The sequence below is a fragment of the Paramisgurnus dabryanus genome, chromosome 10, assembly GCF_030506205.2.
Source record: "Paramisgurnus dabryanus chromosome 10, PD_genome_1.1, whole genome shotgun sequence".
NCBI classification, from domain to species: domain Eukaryota; kingdom Metazoa; phylum Chordata; class Actinopteri; order Cypriniformes; family Cobitidae; genus Paramisgurnus; species Paramisgurnus dabryanus.
In genome coordinates, this window is record NC_133346.1 from 14,880,084 (window position 1) to 14,897,559 (window position 17,476).

The following is a 17,476-nucleotide window of genomic DNA, read 5'->3' on the forward strand; positions in this document are numbered from 1 at the left end:
TAACTGACATCACTTAACATATGAGTAACGTACTATTGTTTTGTCTCAAAATGCAAGCCAGTATTGTATTTTATAAGGTTTGTTTGTAAAAATGTCCCAATTATAATAAAGACCTCTAAACCCTGTCCGGTAAACCACCTATATCCAGGCTATCTTTACTAAAATAGCTCCACTTTACTTCGGACACATAACATAACACACTTTTAAATATATCTTTACAAAAATATCATTACAAAAACGTCGAGTATTTGCGTCTTTGCCGATTAATATATTCTAAAATTAACATTTAATTACAACCACTTACCTGACGTGAACTTGAGGAAACGGCTGATGACTTGTGTCCTGTGAATCAGTAAGTGATTCCAGCTGTTGCGTGCGGATTGATCTCAGATGAAATGACCTGTGATCCAGATCCTTCTGAGTTAAGACATTTTAAATTAAAAACTCACGCACATACTGTACATACACAAACGCGCGCGAGCGGGACGCGCGCACGGAGGCGCGCACACGGGTACACACACGGGTATATTTAGAAGTTTTATTTAAGATTGTTATGATATTGGAACTATTTCTCCATCCGCTCCTTCAGCTCTGAAGTTCAAATTCGCATGCTGTCCGGTTATAACAAATGTAAAAGATATGAAACATCACTCAACAGCGATATCAATTAAGTGCAATCCTAAAATATGATTTAAAACATAACCCTTTCATTGTTAAGTATGAGAAATTTAAATGAATTAAATCACGTTTAAACGCCACAGAGATATCAGAGCCAGCAGTCGATTTCTGATGCGCTTGCCGAGGCGAGGTTGCGCTGGGCGGGGTGTTAGCGCTTAAGAGCCGGTGATTTTCTGGAGCTCATATGGAGCTAATCTCCGTCCGAAAGTGTCCGAGCACACTTTTAAATAGACGCTATCTTTATGAACCGACCGCATATTTAAACTTTAAGCACATACATTCACGCCTGAACAACTCTTACAATTACATTTTGTGACCAAATAACAGTAATATTATGAGCATTTTGTCAGGAAACATAGCTGTCATAAGTCCACATATTTACCTGATTTGTCTTAATTAGTTCAGTCAACACTAGCCATTCTGAATGTTGACTGGATTTGAAAACAACCATTCATTTAATGTTTTAAACACAGATTTATCTAGACTTAAAATAATATGTCTTCTCAACTAGCTCAAACAAAAAAAATGGTTTAACTTATATATTTTTGCCCATCCAACATTTCATTAATTGGATTTTTTACAGTGTGTGTATGTTGTATTTACGATATAAGCATGTGAAGGCGGCATTAGAGATGCATTTAATTTAATGCAGGAACACATTAGAATAAATCAGATACTAGGTTCTACTGTACAGACACAGTTCCAAGCTTAAAGTATGTGAACAAAATTGTCTTTGTATCAACTGTAGATTTTTCATTTAAAGGGATAGTTCGAGCTAAAATGATATTAAACCCATGATTTACTCACCCCCAAGCTGTCCGAGATGCATATGTACATCATTTTTAAAGAGCACCTATTATGAGATACACGTTTTTAAACATCCTTTTGTGTGTAAGTTTGTATTAGTACATGCTAACGATATTCAAAAAGTACATACCTCAAAGAAAACGATGACGCGAGTTATCGTCTGTAACGTTCGAGGACTACAAAAAACACTCGGATTGTAGGCAACAGTTTACTTCCTGGGATTGGTGACGTAGATAAGACCAACATTATCATAGTTCAGCCCTCTCTGCTTTGCTTGGGTACGCCCTCAAAGACGAGGGTGGAGAGCGCTGAGTCAGAAGAGAGCTAAAATGGCGGAGGTTGGGAGTCCCTGCATTGACTCTGTTTGCAAACTCTTATTTCATTGTTTAAGCGATTAAATCTCTCGAGTAGACGCTGTCTCTTTAGATGCAAGGGCAAAATAGCACTTTATGGACTTACACAGAGGACATCATGTTTAATACGGTTCTGGAAAAATCCAGTCAGAAGTTGTTCACGGAGTTTTCACAATAACTGCTTCTCATGAACCGAAGCTGCGCGACGTCTCCTCCTGAAAGTTGGATTACCGTGCACTTCTGGATCACAGGCTGTAAGTATTCATGTTTATTATTTGCCTTTACTGTAAGTTACGTTACCGGTAACCGGAGATTAACATAATGTGCGTGTAGAGCTAAGCTTGCAAGCTAATTGTGTTGTGTTGTAATAATGTATTTCATAAACAACGTACCATATTTACACACGTGTATGTTGAATTATGCAGACTATCGTTTTTATCGATGTTTATTTAGACGTGTTTACAAACTTGCTAAGCTGTTCCAGCTAAACTGTTACCGGTAAAGTTTGTTCTCATGATCAAACTCAAGTCAAGAAACTCTAAGTACAGATGATTTGTTTAAAGTTATATGTATTTTACTGTTGTATTTACTTGAAGCTTTCTTAGATTTTGAAACGAAGTAAACACGTAATGTGTGTTGCTAATGTTGGGCCATGTAATATGTAATACATTTACGTTTTAATGAATAGTCTAACGATTTATAGTCGTTGTACTCTATTGTTATAATATGTCTTTTTGACTGAATACATGTTTGTTTTATTTGTCTATATCCTAGATTCGCAGCTGGACACATCCTTCTACACTGTATGCAAACATGCAACATCATAACACACAGTACAAGGAGTCAGACTGGCATATGAGGAGCAAAGGTGTGTAACACATATGATGTATTTAGCTAGTGAAACCACTACCAGTCTTAAATGTATAACTGATGATGACAAAGTTTTTTTCTCTGCATAATCATAGGAACCCAGGCAGTAGCATCGTTTCACAATGTTTCCATCACCATCATCAGTGGATGCCTTTGCCGTCCGTAGCCTGAGATTTCAGATTTGCAGCAAAAAAATTGACTTTCCCATTTATTGGAATGCTGTGCAGGTATTTAAGCATTTTAGTAACTGTGTTAAATAAAGTACGGTAGTATTTACTTATATTAGGTTATATTTTTACAGGTTGTACCTTGCAGCCATCCATTACAATGTCACCAAGCCGTAACAAAAGCAGGAGAGGGAAAGTACAAGGCTATGTTCCCAAAACACACAAATGACATACCGTAAGCAGTAATGTTTTATTTCAAATACATTCATAATTAAAAACTTAATGTATGAAGCAGGGAAATAAATTATCAAAACAAAAGATTTATTGACTGCAATATTATGTGGATGATGTGATCAGGCTTGTGTTTGATGAGGTATTTGAAGATAAGCTGAAGGAAACCCCGATTCCAATGGACCTGGCATCACAGTTTGAGAGACCTTCAAAGGAGGACGTGATTGCATGCCATCTTCAGTGCAGGGGTCGTCGGAAGCCAACATTCCGATCAGGAAGCTCCAAGCATATCTGGAGAACAACACACGACAGGATGATAACCCTAAAGTGTCATCTTAGATAGCATCAGCTGACAAAGCTTTGATATGCCATTTATCTGAATAGATAGCTGTAAGAAGTGAATTGAACAATTTTTGAAAGAGCACAATATGGTTACTAAAGTATGTTTATTTGTATATTGTTTAACATTTAAATATATATTTGTAATAAATAAACTTTTGACTGACTACTATATTTTCTTTAAAGTTACATCTTTTGTTCTTTTGGGTACTTTGTAACTATAATGATACTTTAGTGTTATTGGTTTAAAAATGTAATAAAACTTACTGTAGTCCTGCACCTCAAAGGCTTATAGTCGGTACAATAAATGTTCTGTGTGTAGGGATTTAGACAATTTGTGCAAAACCTGGATGATGAATCACGCAGGTGAGAGGCCCTGGAACATGTTGCATTCTCCTTAAAACCTAATAAGTAAAAACATAGCACAGTCTTTCATAATAAAGTTTACCATAGTAAAATAATGTAGAACTAACATTCATTTCAATTAATACTTTCTTTGTGCTACATTTTGTGTTTCCATATAGTTTGCACAGTAATAGAGTATGTAACAGTCTTTTATAATAAAGTTTACTATAGTAAAATAATGTAGAAATTACCAAGTGAAATCGTTTTATAATCATTTCAACAAATACTTTATATGTGCTACATTTGGTGTTTCCATATAGTTTGCACAGTAATAGAGTATGTAAGCAGTCTTTTATAATAAATTTTACTAGAGTAAAATAATGTAGAAATTACCAAGTGAAATCGTTTTATAATCATTTCAACAAATACTTTCTATGTGTTACATTTGGTGTTTCCATATAGTTTGCACAGTAATATAGTATGTAAGCAGTCTATTATAAAAATTTTACTATAGTAAAATAATGTTAACAAGTGAAATAGTTTTATAATCATTTCAACAAATACTTTCTATGTGCTACATTTGGTGTTTCCATATAGTAATGTAGTACGTTATAATTACCTTTTGGATGTCTTTGCAACACATTTTCGTCTTCGTTTAGCATTCTGGCAGAGCTAAGGACACCTAAAAAAGTTAAATCCAATCGCATTCATTGACGGAGATCGTTTATATCGTAACGGCCTACTGAACTCTCTGGATCGAGCTTGAAGTGGTAAGGCAGTACAGACACCATCGTTTATAGAGAAATATAACGCTTGTTTACGTTGCCTCTGAGGCTGTGACTCTCAGTCAGAATCTGTGTCAACCCACGCGTAGTCAGGGGCGTAACCTTTCAAACACACGCCGAACCCAGTTGACCAATAACAGTTGAGTAGTCATCTGACCAATCCGATTACACTAGACATTTTGGGAGGCGGAGACAGGAACTAAACCGAGCGTTTTCCAGACAGTGGGAAATCGGTGAGGTATGTAAGCAATTTATAAGACTCACAATGCATTAGTTCAAGTTTTAATAACATGTATGTACTATGGGATATTGCAATAACGTGCTAACGTGCCAATTTATTAGCATAATTGGTGCTCTTTAAGATGAACACATTTTCTGTTATTTTAGAAAATGTTTTAGATCTTTCAATTAATCAAATGTAAGTTACAGGGTCCACATCCTTCAAGTCCAAAAAATGTGCATCCATCCTTCACAAAAGAAATCCAAACGGCTCCATGATGATAAATAAATGCCTTCTGAGGGTAATCCGTGCCATTTTGTTGTAGAAATATCCATATCCATAAACAAAAAAATACCTTGCTTCTCTTAAGGCTGCCATCTACGACTCCTCTGTATTTAGGAGAGAGTATTAGCGTTGTGTACACACTTTTCGTAGTGACGTATGACAGATTCGGAGGGCGGGGGCACAGAGCAGCAGCACAGAACCCTCCGTAAACTGCGTACGCTCTCATCTTGAATGCGGACGCGACTAGATGGCAGTGTTACCGGAAGCTAGTTATTTTTGTTTATAAATCTGAACTATCCCTTTAATATAACATTTACATGTAAGCATTTGGCAGACACATTTGGCAGACAGTGCATTGTCATTTAAGTATGACAGTATGTGTATTCCCTGGGGATCGAACCCCGTGACCTTTGTGTTGCTAACACAATTGAGTAAGGGAAAACATTAAATATTGATGTGAATAGCTGTGATCAATTGAACTACTTTATTTTTACCCGAATGAAAGACTGGCTTTTAACAGATAATTGACAAAGTTATTATCCTCTCAATGAAAACGTATCATCCTCAATAATGTCCTGCAATAAAAGGCAGAATGTACCCAAAGTGACCTCAGATGGAGCACTTATTCAAAGGCGGATGCAAAAATCTAATAGAGAGGTTAAGAGGTGGAGAGATTCCAGATTTGCTTGGCCTCTTATTAAATCTTTCCATAGCAAGCACACAAAGAAGAACAGAAGCAAGCAAAGTCTTTTCGTCATCGGATAGTTTGCAAACTAATTGGGTCCCAGGCGGTCTCAAAGATGCCTGATAATGGCTGCCGCTCGGGTGAGACCCAGTGGTCGGATCTAAATATAACACAGACGGATACACAGTTACAACGCAAGCACCCATCGTGCCTCGATGAGCCTGAAGGCAAACTCTCAAACTTTTCCCCGCATCAGAGGATTTGCAGAAACCCCAGCTGTGATCTCAAGCTGAAACTGTTTCAAGAAAGAAATCAAATATTGTGATGAAGCATCGAGATACGCTCTGTATTAGCAACTCCATTTGCTTTTGAATGCGGGTATTGTTTTCTGCTGTAAAATATGCACCACACAGCTTTATTTGACACCCCCTACAAAAAAAGTAATAAAAGGCTTGGGTGTGTGTTTTTTTGCAGGAGACAGAAATTATTTTTTGATTAGGGCTTTTTGCATAGACAAGGCTGAGACAGCGTCTGGCCCTCTGTCGGGAATGAGCGATCCAAATGAAGGAATGAGATTAGAAGCTAATAAATATGGAAATATTCCCACTCTCAGCTAACTTTATCTAGGTGTGTAATTCTGTTTGATAGTAATGCTGACTTGCGATAATGTCCAACCCGTTCTGAAAACAGACCGATAAGGCCAGACGAGGAGGAGTTAAAGAGACAGGCAGCATTTTTTAAATGGTGCATTTATTGCATCCGCCCTAAATTTTATGTCACCAGCGTTGAGAAGAGACTTATTTGACAATTACACCATATGTCCAAAGCAAATGTTGAAGGTTTTGTTTACTGAAATCTTTCTATCACAAATTAAAATTAGGAATGTGCCCAAAGCAGAATACATTATTCTGAAAGGCACGGATAATGTATTCAAAACAAATAACAAATACCCCCCAAAAAATAGTTGGCATAAACAGTCAATACTGCTTGTTATTGACCTGGTCAGGTGGGAGTGCAGAAGAAGCCCACACTTTCCTGCATGATTTTGGTATTTAAAATGATGGGCTATAAATTCACAGATAAATAGTATAGCAGAGAGCTAATTCATTGCTATGGAAACTAACAAGGTGTGGGTGCGGTTTCCAAGTGTCCAAGTTGACTAACAAGGCGCGGAGCAAAACAGGAACAAGAGGGAACAGGGAAGATACACGCTGTGTCCGAAACCGCCTACTTCCATACTATATAGTAGGCGAAAGCACATGAAAGAAGGCGGTTTTGGACGCAGCGACAGACAGGGATGTGACACTGAAAGACCAGTCTGCCCCTGCAAGCTCGAATGTCAAACTACGCCTATGGATAGTTAATGTGCACGCCTTGCACTTTGACTTTAGTTTCACTCGCTTTGTGCCATGGCTGCTGAATTAAAAAGAACATGAAAAAAACTCAAAATAAAGCAGACTAAAAGATGGGGAGGAGCCGAGGATCCTTGCAATATGGGATTTAAGGTGTACTAAAGTGTTCACAAATTTGTGAACAGATTGTAGAATAAGGGCACACTCACACTATCCAAACCATTTGGTAATTTGCGCCCTGGCCTACTTGGAGAGGTGGGCTCAGGCGTTGTTCACTTGGGCTGGGGCGCAAAAAGGTTATAGTGTGAGCGCAATCGCACCTGAGTGCGATTCAAAAGGAGAGACGTCAATTGCGCGACCACTCACCTTCATCTCAGCAGGGTTATGTGAATGTCCGAGCTGCACAGGCGACAGACCAACAAAGCAATACAATGACATGTGAGGGGGCTGTGTGTCATCGTGCACAGAGGGACTCCGAAAAACCCCCACAGAATTACCATTTCGATGGGTTGCAGTGTAAAGAGAGCGCTTTACTTCCTGTTTTGTTCAAAACAATCGCATCCTAATGAAGAAAGCACGCCTGGGCTCGGATAGTTAAAAGTACAGTGTGAGTTCATGCTTTGAACAATATTTTATATTTTTTATTATATATATTTTACATAAAATAATGTATAATTTTTATTCTATTAAACACATAAAGAAAGACTATTATAAATTAAAAGACCTAAAGACAGAAAGGATTGTATACTAGTGCATTAGAAATGACAGATCACAGAGTTTCTCACAGAGTTCAATCGTCAGGACAAACAGGGCGAACCAAGAGGTCAAATTTTTATCTGCCACACAGCTCAGCTGGCTCCAGAGGCTTAAACTGTGATATTTATCCTAGAGGTCTTGAGGGAAGCAGAGAAAGTATGTGTAATTTCACGGTGTCTTCAGGGAAAATTTGATCCCTGCCGGGTGACAGGCTGATAAATAGCAACGAAGAAAACGGTGCCCTCCCGAAACTAAAAAGAAGCTCCGCTTTCTGTGCACGTGAATCCTTAGGAAAGGAAGTCACAATAATCCATGAGTGCTGTTTCTTTTGTCCTCTGCCCATCTCAGACTATGAAGTGTATTCTTAATACTGCAGACCTGATTTCTTGCATAAAATAATTGGGCCAAGGCTATTGGGCCAAGGTGCTCCTCTTGCCAGATATCTAGTAATGCATTATTATATCATAGCCCCTGGCATGTTAACATTCTCAATGTGAATCTATCATGTACTGTATGATAAAAATAATGAAGTTAGAAGACCATAAAGACAATCCAAATTTTTTCTAGGGCAAAAAGAAGAAAAAGGTCATAAAATGGTCCCAAGCTGTCACAGGGGCTGTAGCCTTTACAAAAGGTCTTACTATGTACCATTTAGGTACAGATATTTAAACATTGGGTACCCACATGTACCTTTGAGGTACTAATATGAACTCTTAAGGTGCAAATGTGTACTTTTTGAAAGTGTACTACCCGAACCGTTTTTTTTTCTGGCAGTGTAGTTGTAGTATTTACCATAAGAAATATGTGTCATTCTCGTGATTGGCTCTTCACTATTCATGGTTCTCTAATGCATCCTTCCTTTTACCAGCTCTATTATTTCAAGTGAAATCCGCACCAATTAATCTGACAAAGTGTTCTATGAATCAATATAATGTCCAAACAATTCGACTTCAATGTCCATCAATTTTAATGTGATTGTTCTCACAAAGAGTAAGCTGCGCCTTTTAAGTACGAGAATATCTCATCTTTTGTGTGAAAAGGCAATTGTTGGCTTTCCTCTCACAATGAATGGAATTAGCAGAGGGAATTTCATTCTTACAAGTGAGGTGTAAATCTCAAACCATGACAAGAATTTGCCTCTCAGTAGTCTGGCACAGTTCCTCTTTATGTGTGCTGTCAGGTTTTGCTGTTTGAGAATCAACCCTAGTGGCTTTGACCTGTCCCTGTCTATTTTTTTATGTTAGCATGGCTACTTTAATTTTCCAGCATGCATGAATGAGGAAGTGTGAGCATCACTTTTTTAACTCAGGTTAACTGAACTCTGTGTTATAACCATAAATAAACATGAATAACCATAGTTACTACTTTGAAACAGCATATGTGCAAATTTTTAACGAGGTGGCTAATAATTAGTATGACGACATTAATTAATTTTTGACCGATTTGCCTTGATGTTGGGGTTAGGGGCAGGGTAAGGGCTGAAGTTTTTTTATTGTTTTTTTTATGATTTGCATGACTGACTCCCCATTTAGATAGCCAGTGATGTTATTGCTGTGTGTCGCCCGTCTCTTTCAATGAGAACTTTCTCGTGTTGCTGGACACACCCATATGGTCACTTTCGCCCATACAGTTACTTTCGCCCGTGCCGCCGGAAGTCGCCAGATTTCCATTGAAATGAATGAGATTGCGTCCCTCTGCTACTGCTGGTCGCTGGCTGTCTGAATGGGGCGTAACTTCGTACAAATTCATACAAATTTGCCAACTTGTAACATATCTACGAATTCTTGTGAGATCAGGCTGGGATATTCATACCAGAAACACTTAATTGTGTAATTAATGGTTTCAACTTACATGATTGCACAAAATGACAAATGTGACACAAGTAAATTAATTACCAAAGAATTTAATAATACACTTACATTACATTATAATATTTGTAAATTGAAAAAAAGCTAGATGTTGAAACTTTCAATATAAACCCCTTTGGGATGTTTAAAATGTCCTGAATAAACATGTATTGCATATAATAGTCGTTTACATTTTGTTCTTCTCACAGATCCATTTTGTTGAATAAGAACATTGATAATCAAACCATCCTGATGAAGTGGACAGAACACAGTTCGCATTTCTTTTGCCATCAGGCTGTGGTGTCACCCAAAATCTGAAACAACAGATCATCATTAGATCTTCAGTGTTGTTTTCTGTGTGATATGATACTAACTGTGACAATCATTTATTGCATAATAATCAGTAAATTTAGTGATTTCTCACCTTGTGGTCAGTGTGCTGCCATCAACCCATTTCCATCTGCCCTCAACTTCAATGTCAGTCAAACCAATCCAGAATCTCACAGGACTAGACATTGTCTTCTTAATAAAATCCTGAGAAGGTGAAAGAGTAGCACATTAATACATCCGCTCACACATTAACACACGTTATGGCCCTGTTTACACCCCTTAGCTTATTAAAGTGTGCTTCAAACAATGTTCAGATATTGAAAAAGGATGCCTGATTATGTCAAATATTTTACTTAATGTTAGCCACAGTCACTGTAGCTACATTCACACCATCAGTGTTAGTGTTTATCATCGGATTGCAAATAAGCTGTTTCTCATATGTAGAGAAATGCAGATTAACACGAAGCAAGCTTTTTTTTACACAATACAACATCGGCATTTTAGGTTGCTTAAACAATTTTGTTCTCACTTGCTCTGTTTTGGTAAGACATTTGTGAAGGTTTTTTTTTCTGGTAGCCTATACAAAATATTTTGGGTCACGGTCGCGATTCCTGAAATCAACACACTCAAATGACTCTGCTTCTCTACAATCCGATTAGTTACTTCTCCCTCACAGCCAATCAGCGCTTTGCATCGTTCCTCGACAACCAATCAAATCATGTACATTGAGTGCATGCTGTACTTGTGGAACAGCAAAAAAATTGCATAATTTCGAGATCCTCAAGGCATCACCAGGACTCTATATACTCAGTCACCCCAGCCTGATCTCACGGAAATCTGTACGCATTTCAACTTCTAACCCCAACATCACAGGGGTGAAAGCAAATTGCATAAACACATATGAATGTGGTCAAATGGTAGCTGTCACTTTATATTATAGATTTACAATGTAAATCTTACTACCAGATCTAAATGGGTTTCTGTGTTTCACTCACTTGTTCCTCTTTGTTGTTAATGATGATCAGATCTGCTCCTCTCTCTCTACAGTATCTTCTGCTCTCATTCCAGTTTTTCATCTCAGATGAAATGTAGTAGTAACTGAACCGGTAATATTTCCAACCATCTATTAACACAGACAGTTCAAATACAGTATCAGCGTCACATTCCACTTCACCAAAAATGATACAAACATATTTAGGAAGATCGAACAACATTTGTGTAGTTAAGTGTAGTTCATGATTACCTTTTTCATTAAAACATTTCCACAGATTTATGTTCTCATGACTTAACTTTGCATTTTGTTTAGTTAGGTTGGTATTGTTGGTTAGTAGCTGTTCTCTCTCTTCTGTGATGTTGGTATATTCGGTTAGTAGCTGGTCTCTCTCTTCTCTGATATTTTTGCTCTCGATGTGACACTGATTGTTTGTATAGATCAGGACACGCACCACTATGACTGCAGTCAGTAGAAGAACACACAGCAGCTCCAAACACACTGTTACTAATATGTTCAACACATGCTTACTTCCTGAAGATGACACAAGATACTATATTTTACTCTCCTAATTTCTTCAAATTCTCCTAAAATTTCTTCATTAGTTCCAGGAAAAATAGACAGTGTATAGCTTAACACAGAAAAGAATGTCATTACCTGTATGCTGCAGTGGTTGTTGTGTGTTTGTATCTTTCATCTCTACAGTCATCTCATCATTCGCTGAGACTCGGTCCTGATCAAGTTGTTATAATTATCTGAGATTTCCGATCTTACAGAAATACCATAGAGTGCTGCAGTCAAACCCTGAACTATGGTAATGGTAAATGCTCTTCCTGTGTTGTTGTTTTTTAAACAGTAGGTTGACAGCTCAACTTTTACTCTAATTTTAAGAAAGAAAAAAAATGATCTGAGTTCAGTGTGTGATATCATGTGACCTTTGAATATAAGATCTCTTTATAGCTGTTTAGGGTGTTTTCACACCTATAGTTAGGTTCATTTGGTCCAGACCAAAAGCAACAAATTATACGTTGTAGCTTTTTTAGCCATTTTGGTTCCATTTCACACCACACTGATTGCTCTGGTCCGCACCAGTTGAAACGAACAAAAATTCAGTCATGTGATAACATCCACATCACTCATTGGCCACATGCATGTGAAAGTATTTCCTAAACTGCTTCTCAATTGGTCAGATTCAACGTCCGCGAAATTCCAACAGAACCCCCGAAGTAAACAACAAGGAGGAAAATACAACGGACACCATGGACAGATGACTGCACGCTGTGTGGTTGTTATACATAGTTTGTAAACAGCACTCTAGACAAACTGTTTATTTCCAGACTAAATGCGCGGATGCGACTTGAAAACAACGTTTTAATGCACTACAAACGGCAAAGCCACCAAATATCTGAGCCTCCTCCCGCACCTCCTCGCAACTCTAGGTATGTTCGCGACCTGCCATCTGGCAATATTGCTAATAGAAACTGTGAACAAACACTCCCTCATCCGATGACTATGGCAGCTGGTTTAGCTCAAAATGCACAGTACTTTTGCAGTTAGGTCGGTTCGATCTCGGATCGTGTTCTCACCACAAATGAACCGCTCTAGAGTTGGTTTGAAAGCGTAGCGAGACCACCTCTTCAAAGAGGTCTCGGTCCGCTTGTTTCGTCCGCTTTTGGTGTGCACCAGAGTTCGATTGCTGCATTTTTACCTGCCCAAACGAACTGCACCAAGTGAGCAGAACTCTGGTATGATTCAACCGAACTAAATGAGGCAGGTGTGAAAGCACCCTTAGTTACAGTTTTGCAGGGTCCATGAATATAAAATATGATGTAATTGATTGATCTCTCATCATGAAATCTAAAGCAAAACTTCTTAAGAAATCATAACATCAGAAAACTGCATAAAGATCCCGCTGACATAACAAGGTGTTTTGTGTTGAGCTGCAGTAGTATTTTAAGCAGAATTATGAGATACTACTAGTATATTTATCACTTAGCAAGAGGTGTGAAGTCCAGCCATTCAGTTTGTCTTTCAGGCCCTGTTCACACATACATGGTTATTTAGAAAAACAGAGACAATTCCCTCGTTTGTGCCCTTCGTTTACTCGCAAACGAAGAACTCGCCTCTGAAACCAAATAATTTCTATAAACTCCGGCCAGAGTGGAGATTTTGAAAATCTTTGGTTGAATATTTGCATGTAAACTGAGACAAACGGATGTTTAGGCAGCCAACGTCACAGTATGCACCAGAGCTCGCAGCTACGGCAAAAGTGCGACCTTGTTCAAAAGAGGAACAGGAAGTGATTTGTTGCTGTTTTCAGCATTCTGATTGGCTTACGTGGGCTTGAGCTTCTCATTACACTGGAAAGGTTGAAATGTCCGTTTATGAAAATGTGACAACTGTGACACAATGGTTTAAAAATGTTAAGAACATGAATCTCCAGCTCTGATATATATCCAGTCTTACAAAAAAACGAATTACAGGATGAAACTACATTGTGATCATGATGTAAACAACTGCAACATCATTAACCAGTACTTTACACTAAAATCATTACAATCATCCATTTCTCTCTCATGTCCACGAGCTCCCGCAGCATCTACAGTATACTGTCACAATGCACAAATGCTGATGTTAATTTTTCAGTCTAGTTTCCTTTATGCCCTCTGTTCCTTCAATCTATTTTCAGCTTTAGTTTAGAGCAAAATGAAACCAGTTCAAAGTGTGGATAAAATGTGTGAAGTCTGATCATGTGACCTTTAAGTAAAGGAAATGTTTAGAGTTCACATTGTTTGCTAGTCCCTGTTTTTAGCGAGTGCTAATGTAGCTCAACTGTCCCTGCTGAAAAAACAGCATCAGAGCAAGACCAGCATATGTTGTGTTTCGATGCTGGTTTGCTAGTACACATCACCAAGGTTTAATATTTCGGTTCAATTTCAAAAAAGCAGCCGCTACATTTCAACGTAAGAATGAAACTACAATGATTGTTTGTCTTAAAATAAATAAATCTTAATTTTCTAATGTATTTTAACTGAAATATGAGAACCTTGATGACGTATGCGGTCGAGCAACGCGACTTCTGGAGAACGCACCCAAAATCCTGTCCGGGACGTGTCCGGTGGAACAACACATCCTCATCCCATGGCGTCAATATTTGACGCCACTTGACCATGCGTCAATATGTTACGCGGAGGGTATACCCTTCGCGTCATTTTTTGACGAACTGGGGACTTCAATACTATTAGGTACGCGAAATTAAACAGTTGTCGCCTGACATTGGGGTTAGGGATAGGTTTGGGTAGGGATGTCATTATGTAAATCTAACCCTAAACCGACGCGAAAATGGTAAGAAAATGGCACGAAAATAGGAAAGAGAATGCAACGGACTCAATAGTATTGAAGTCCCCAGTTCGTCAAAAAATGACGCGAAGGGTATACCCTCCGCGTAACATATTGACGCATGGTCAAGTGGCGTCAAATATTGACGCCATGGGATGAGGATGGGCTGGGTGGAACTGGCACGAATGGCCACCCTAATTGTGTTAGCAGTGCAAAGGTTGTGGTCAAGGATTACCTGAATATCAGCTACATTACTCACATCTCAAATTTGTCTTCCGCCATTTTGAGTACCTGAAGTGGTCGCAAAAGAACTTGAAGCTATCCTTCAATACGTTGTGAGCATCAAAATCACTATTTTTACAACACTTAGAAGGCTCAACACAACATGATACTTTGCTCGAAGTATCACCTTTGTCTCTACACATGAACTCGAGCATTGAGAACATTGTTTGTGTACACAGAGTTTGCTTAAAAGAAGTGTTGAATAACTGACCTGTTATGGTTGTTTTGGTGTTCGCTCGCCGCCATCTTGCCAGTCAAGATCTCCAAATGCAACGTAAGGAGGGAGGAGAGTAAAGAGAACGATCCTAAAGCATAGTTCCATATAAATACACAGATAATTTATTGTTTTGTCACAAGTGAAAAACAATATTGACCTTTTAGTTGAAAAGGAGGCTCATATGAGATTCATTCATTCGCATTCGGAAATCGATTCTTTATGTCTGGCAAAGATGGCGAGCGGACATCATAACAGCCAAAGTCAGTTGTTCAAAACCTTTTTTTTTTTAGTAAACTCTGTGTACACAAACAATGTTCTCAATGCTCACGTTCATGTGTAGAGATCCAGGTGATACTTCGAGCAAAGTTTTATGTTGTGCCGAGCCTTCTTAGTGTTGTAAAAATAGTGGTGGTTCAGTACCAGTGGATAGCAGCTGGAAGAACGCATCAGGGATCAGGTAGGCATCACACCCTAACCAAGAATTTTTTTTTTAAGTAGGGTTTCTTTTCATGACAGTCGAGGTGCGAAATGTTGTCTTTCGTAGCCATTTCCCGTATCCGTAAAAATCATAGACAGTAAAAGATAAGAAACGCTTAGGTTACTCACGTAACCCCGGTTCCCTGAAATAACGGGAACGAAGCATTGCGTCAGTTAGCTGACGCTATGGGGGAAACTCCTGTTTACTCCGTGACTGAAGCCTATTGGTTAACGTCTGTACAAAGTACAGACCAATGACGTTTGAACCCGCGCGCGGGAGGAACGCGTCCCTATATAAGCGCGGTTCAATCGTCAGGAGCTCATTATTATTCGACTGAAGCGCGCAGCCGAATAACACTCGCTGCGTAGACGTTTGTAGCACGGCAAGAGACGCAATGCTTCGTTCCCGTTATTTCAGGGAACCGGGGTTACGTGAGTAACCTAAGCGTTCCCTTTCAATACGGTTCACTTCGCATTGCGTCAGTTAGCTGACGCTATGGGGGAACGTAATCCCATCACGCCGTGCATACACAACGTACTGAAGTGCCTTACCGGAGAGACACTGCGTGTGGCCCTATACCCGGCATATTCACAGCTTTAAAAGCAAATGTGTAAGCACCACATAAATTGTTGACGCGCACACGGTGGGGTTTTAAACGCACCGGGGGCACATAACATAGCACAAGACGGCGAGGTACCGAGCGCGCCGCGGCTGTGCGAGATAAGTAAATTCAGAGACACGTTGGTGAGCTCGCTGAGCGCACCGTGGTGTACACATAAAACGCATGAGCGTGCATGATTGAGCCGAGAGAACCTGCGCTCGTAGGGCAGGGACGTCTAAGCTGTACAATCTGACAACGTAGACGGCGAAGACCAGCCGGCCGCGTAGCAGATATCAAATATAGATATAGATACCCCTGTAGACCAAGTTCATGAAGAAGCCAAACTCGCACAGAGTGGGCTCTATATAGGACATAGCTCATAGAGGGGCGTGAGCCAGTGCGATGGTTTCAACGATCCATCTAAATAACCACTGTTAGCAACAGACATACGTAGTGAGTGATCTGCGAAGCTCACGAACGGCCGTTCTGACTATAATATGCGGCAGAACGGTTCGTAGCGTGGGATTATACAGATACCACAATAGTGTGAACCCAGGTGCACCCTCGAGCGCATCGGGATGCATATAGGTAGTATTATAGTGCACAGATCGGTGAGCTTTCCAAGCGCGCCGTAAATGTGTATTGACTATAAATTGCACGGGCACAGGTGAACACTTGAATACATCGTGAATGCATATAGATGAATCAGAGTGTTATAATGCACAGGCCGGCAAGATTCTCGAGCGCGCCGTCATGTGTTCTGATAATAAATTGTGCGCACACGGGTGAACTCTTCAGTGCACCGTGAATGCGTATAAATAAATCAGTGCACAGAACGCGCCGTGAATGTGTACAGATATGATTGATGAACGTAACGGTGGGCACCCAACGCACCGTGAACGTACACAGATGAACAACAATGTATGTGTCACAAAGCATAACACAGCTGTGTATACAGGTGAGCTTTCCCAAGCGCATCTTATTGTATACCAAAATGTTATAGCGTGTACATGTGAGCTTCTCTAAGTGCAAGGTGGACGCATATAATTAAAAACCATATCGTGCATATAGGTGAGCTAATGGGCGCACCTTTAATGCAACAAACCTCAGTAGTGCGCGAAGCAGGGATGTCGAAGCTGTAAACTGACAACGTGGACGGCGGGGACCAGCCGGCCGTGTCACAATTGTCAAATGAGAAACCTCTAAGACCATGCCCATGCTCTAAGACAAGTGAGCATAATTGTCACGGGAGGTGATAACGTCAACGATCCATAAATAGCCTGTATTGACAGGTGCTCTAGTGAGTGATCTGTGACGCAGATGAACAGCTGATCGTCTGATGTACGTCAGACGTATGTGTCATACAGGACCTTGGACAGTTCCAGAGCGCTGTGCCTCGGGCACCGTCCGCATCTGAGAAATGACAGGCTTATGAATAAAGTGAATGGCCAGCCGTAAAAGCATGGTTCGCTGTTACCGCCGCCGTCCGCATCTGAGAGATGACAGGCTTGTGAATTA

The 17,476-nt window shown here is 39.6% G+C and overlaps 1 protein-coding gene and 1 long non-coding RNA gene across 3 annotated transcripts; one reads left to right on the forward strand and one right to left on the reverse strand.

The window, feature by feature from the left end:
- The first annotated feature begins 2,184 nt into the window (after positions 1-2,184).
- Positions 2,185-3,520, forward strand: LOC135779881 (uncharacterized). The gene is made up of 3 exons (XR_010544896.2): positions 2,185-2,706; positions 2,804-2,935; positions 3,010-3,520. It is a non-coding gene; the product is annotated as an uncharacterized lncRNA (long non-coding RNA).
- Positions 3,521-9,837: 6,317 nt separating this feature from the next.
- Positions 9,838-11,845, reverse strand: LOC135779880 (C-type lectin domain family 4 member M-like). Of its 2 annotated transcripts, XM_065290782.1 has the most exons (5): positions 11,699-11,845; positions 11,294-11,575; positions 11,046-11,173; positions 10,145-10,254; positions 9,838-10,034 (listed from the first exon to the last, which is right to left on the reverse strand). In XM_065290782.1, exons 1-5 carry the CDS (start codon positions 11,748-11,750, stop codon positions 9,908-9,910), a joined length of 699 nt encoding a protein of 232 aa, XP_065146854.1. In that variant the 5' UTR covers positions 11,751-11,845; the 3' UTR covers positions 9,838-9,907. The 2 variants fall into 2 exon arrangements, with proteins under 2 accessions (XP_065146854.1, XP_065146855.1); XM_065290783.1 differs by lacking the exon at positions 11,294-11,575.
- Positions 11,846-17,476: the final 5,631 nt, after the last annotated feature.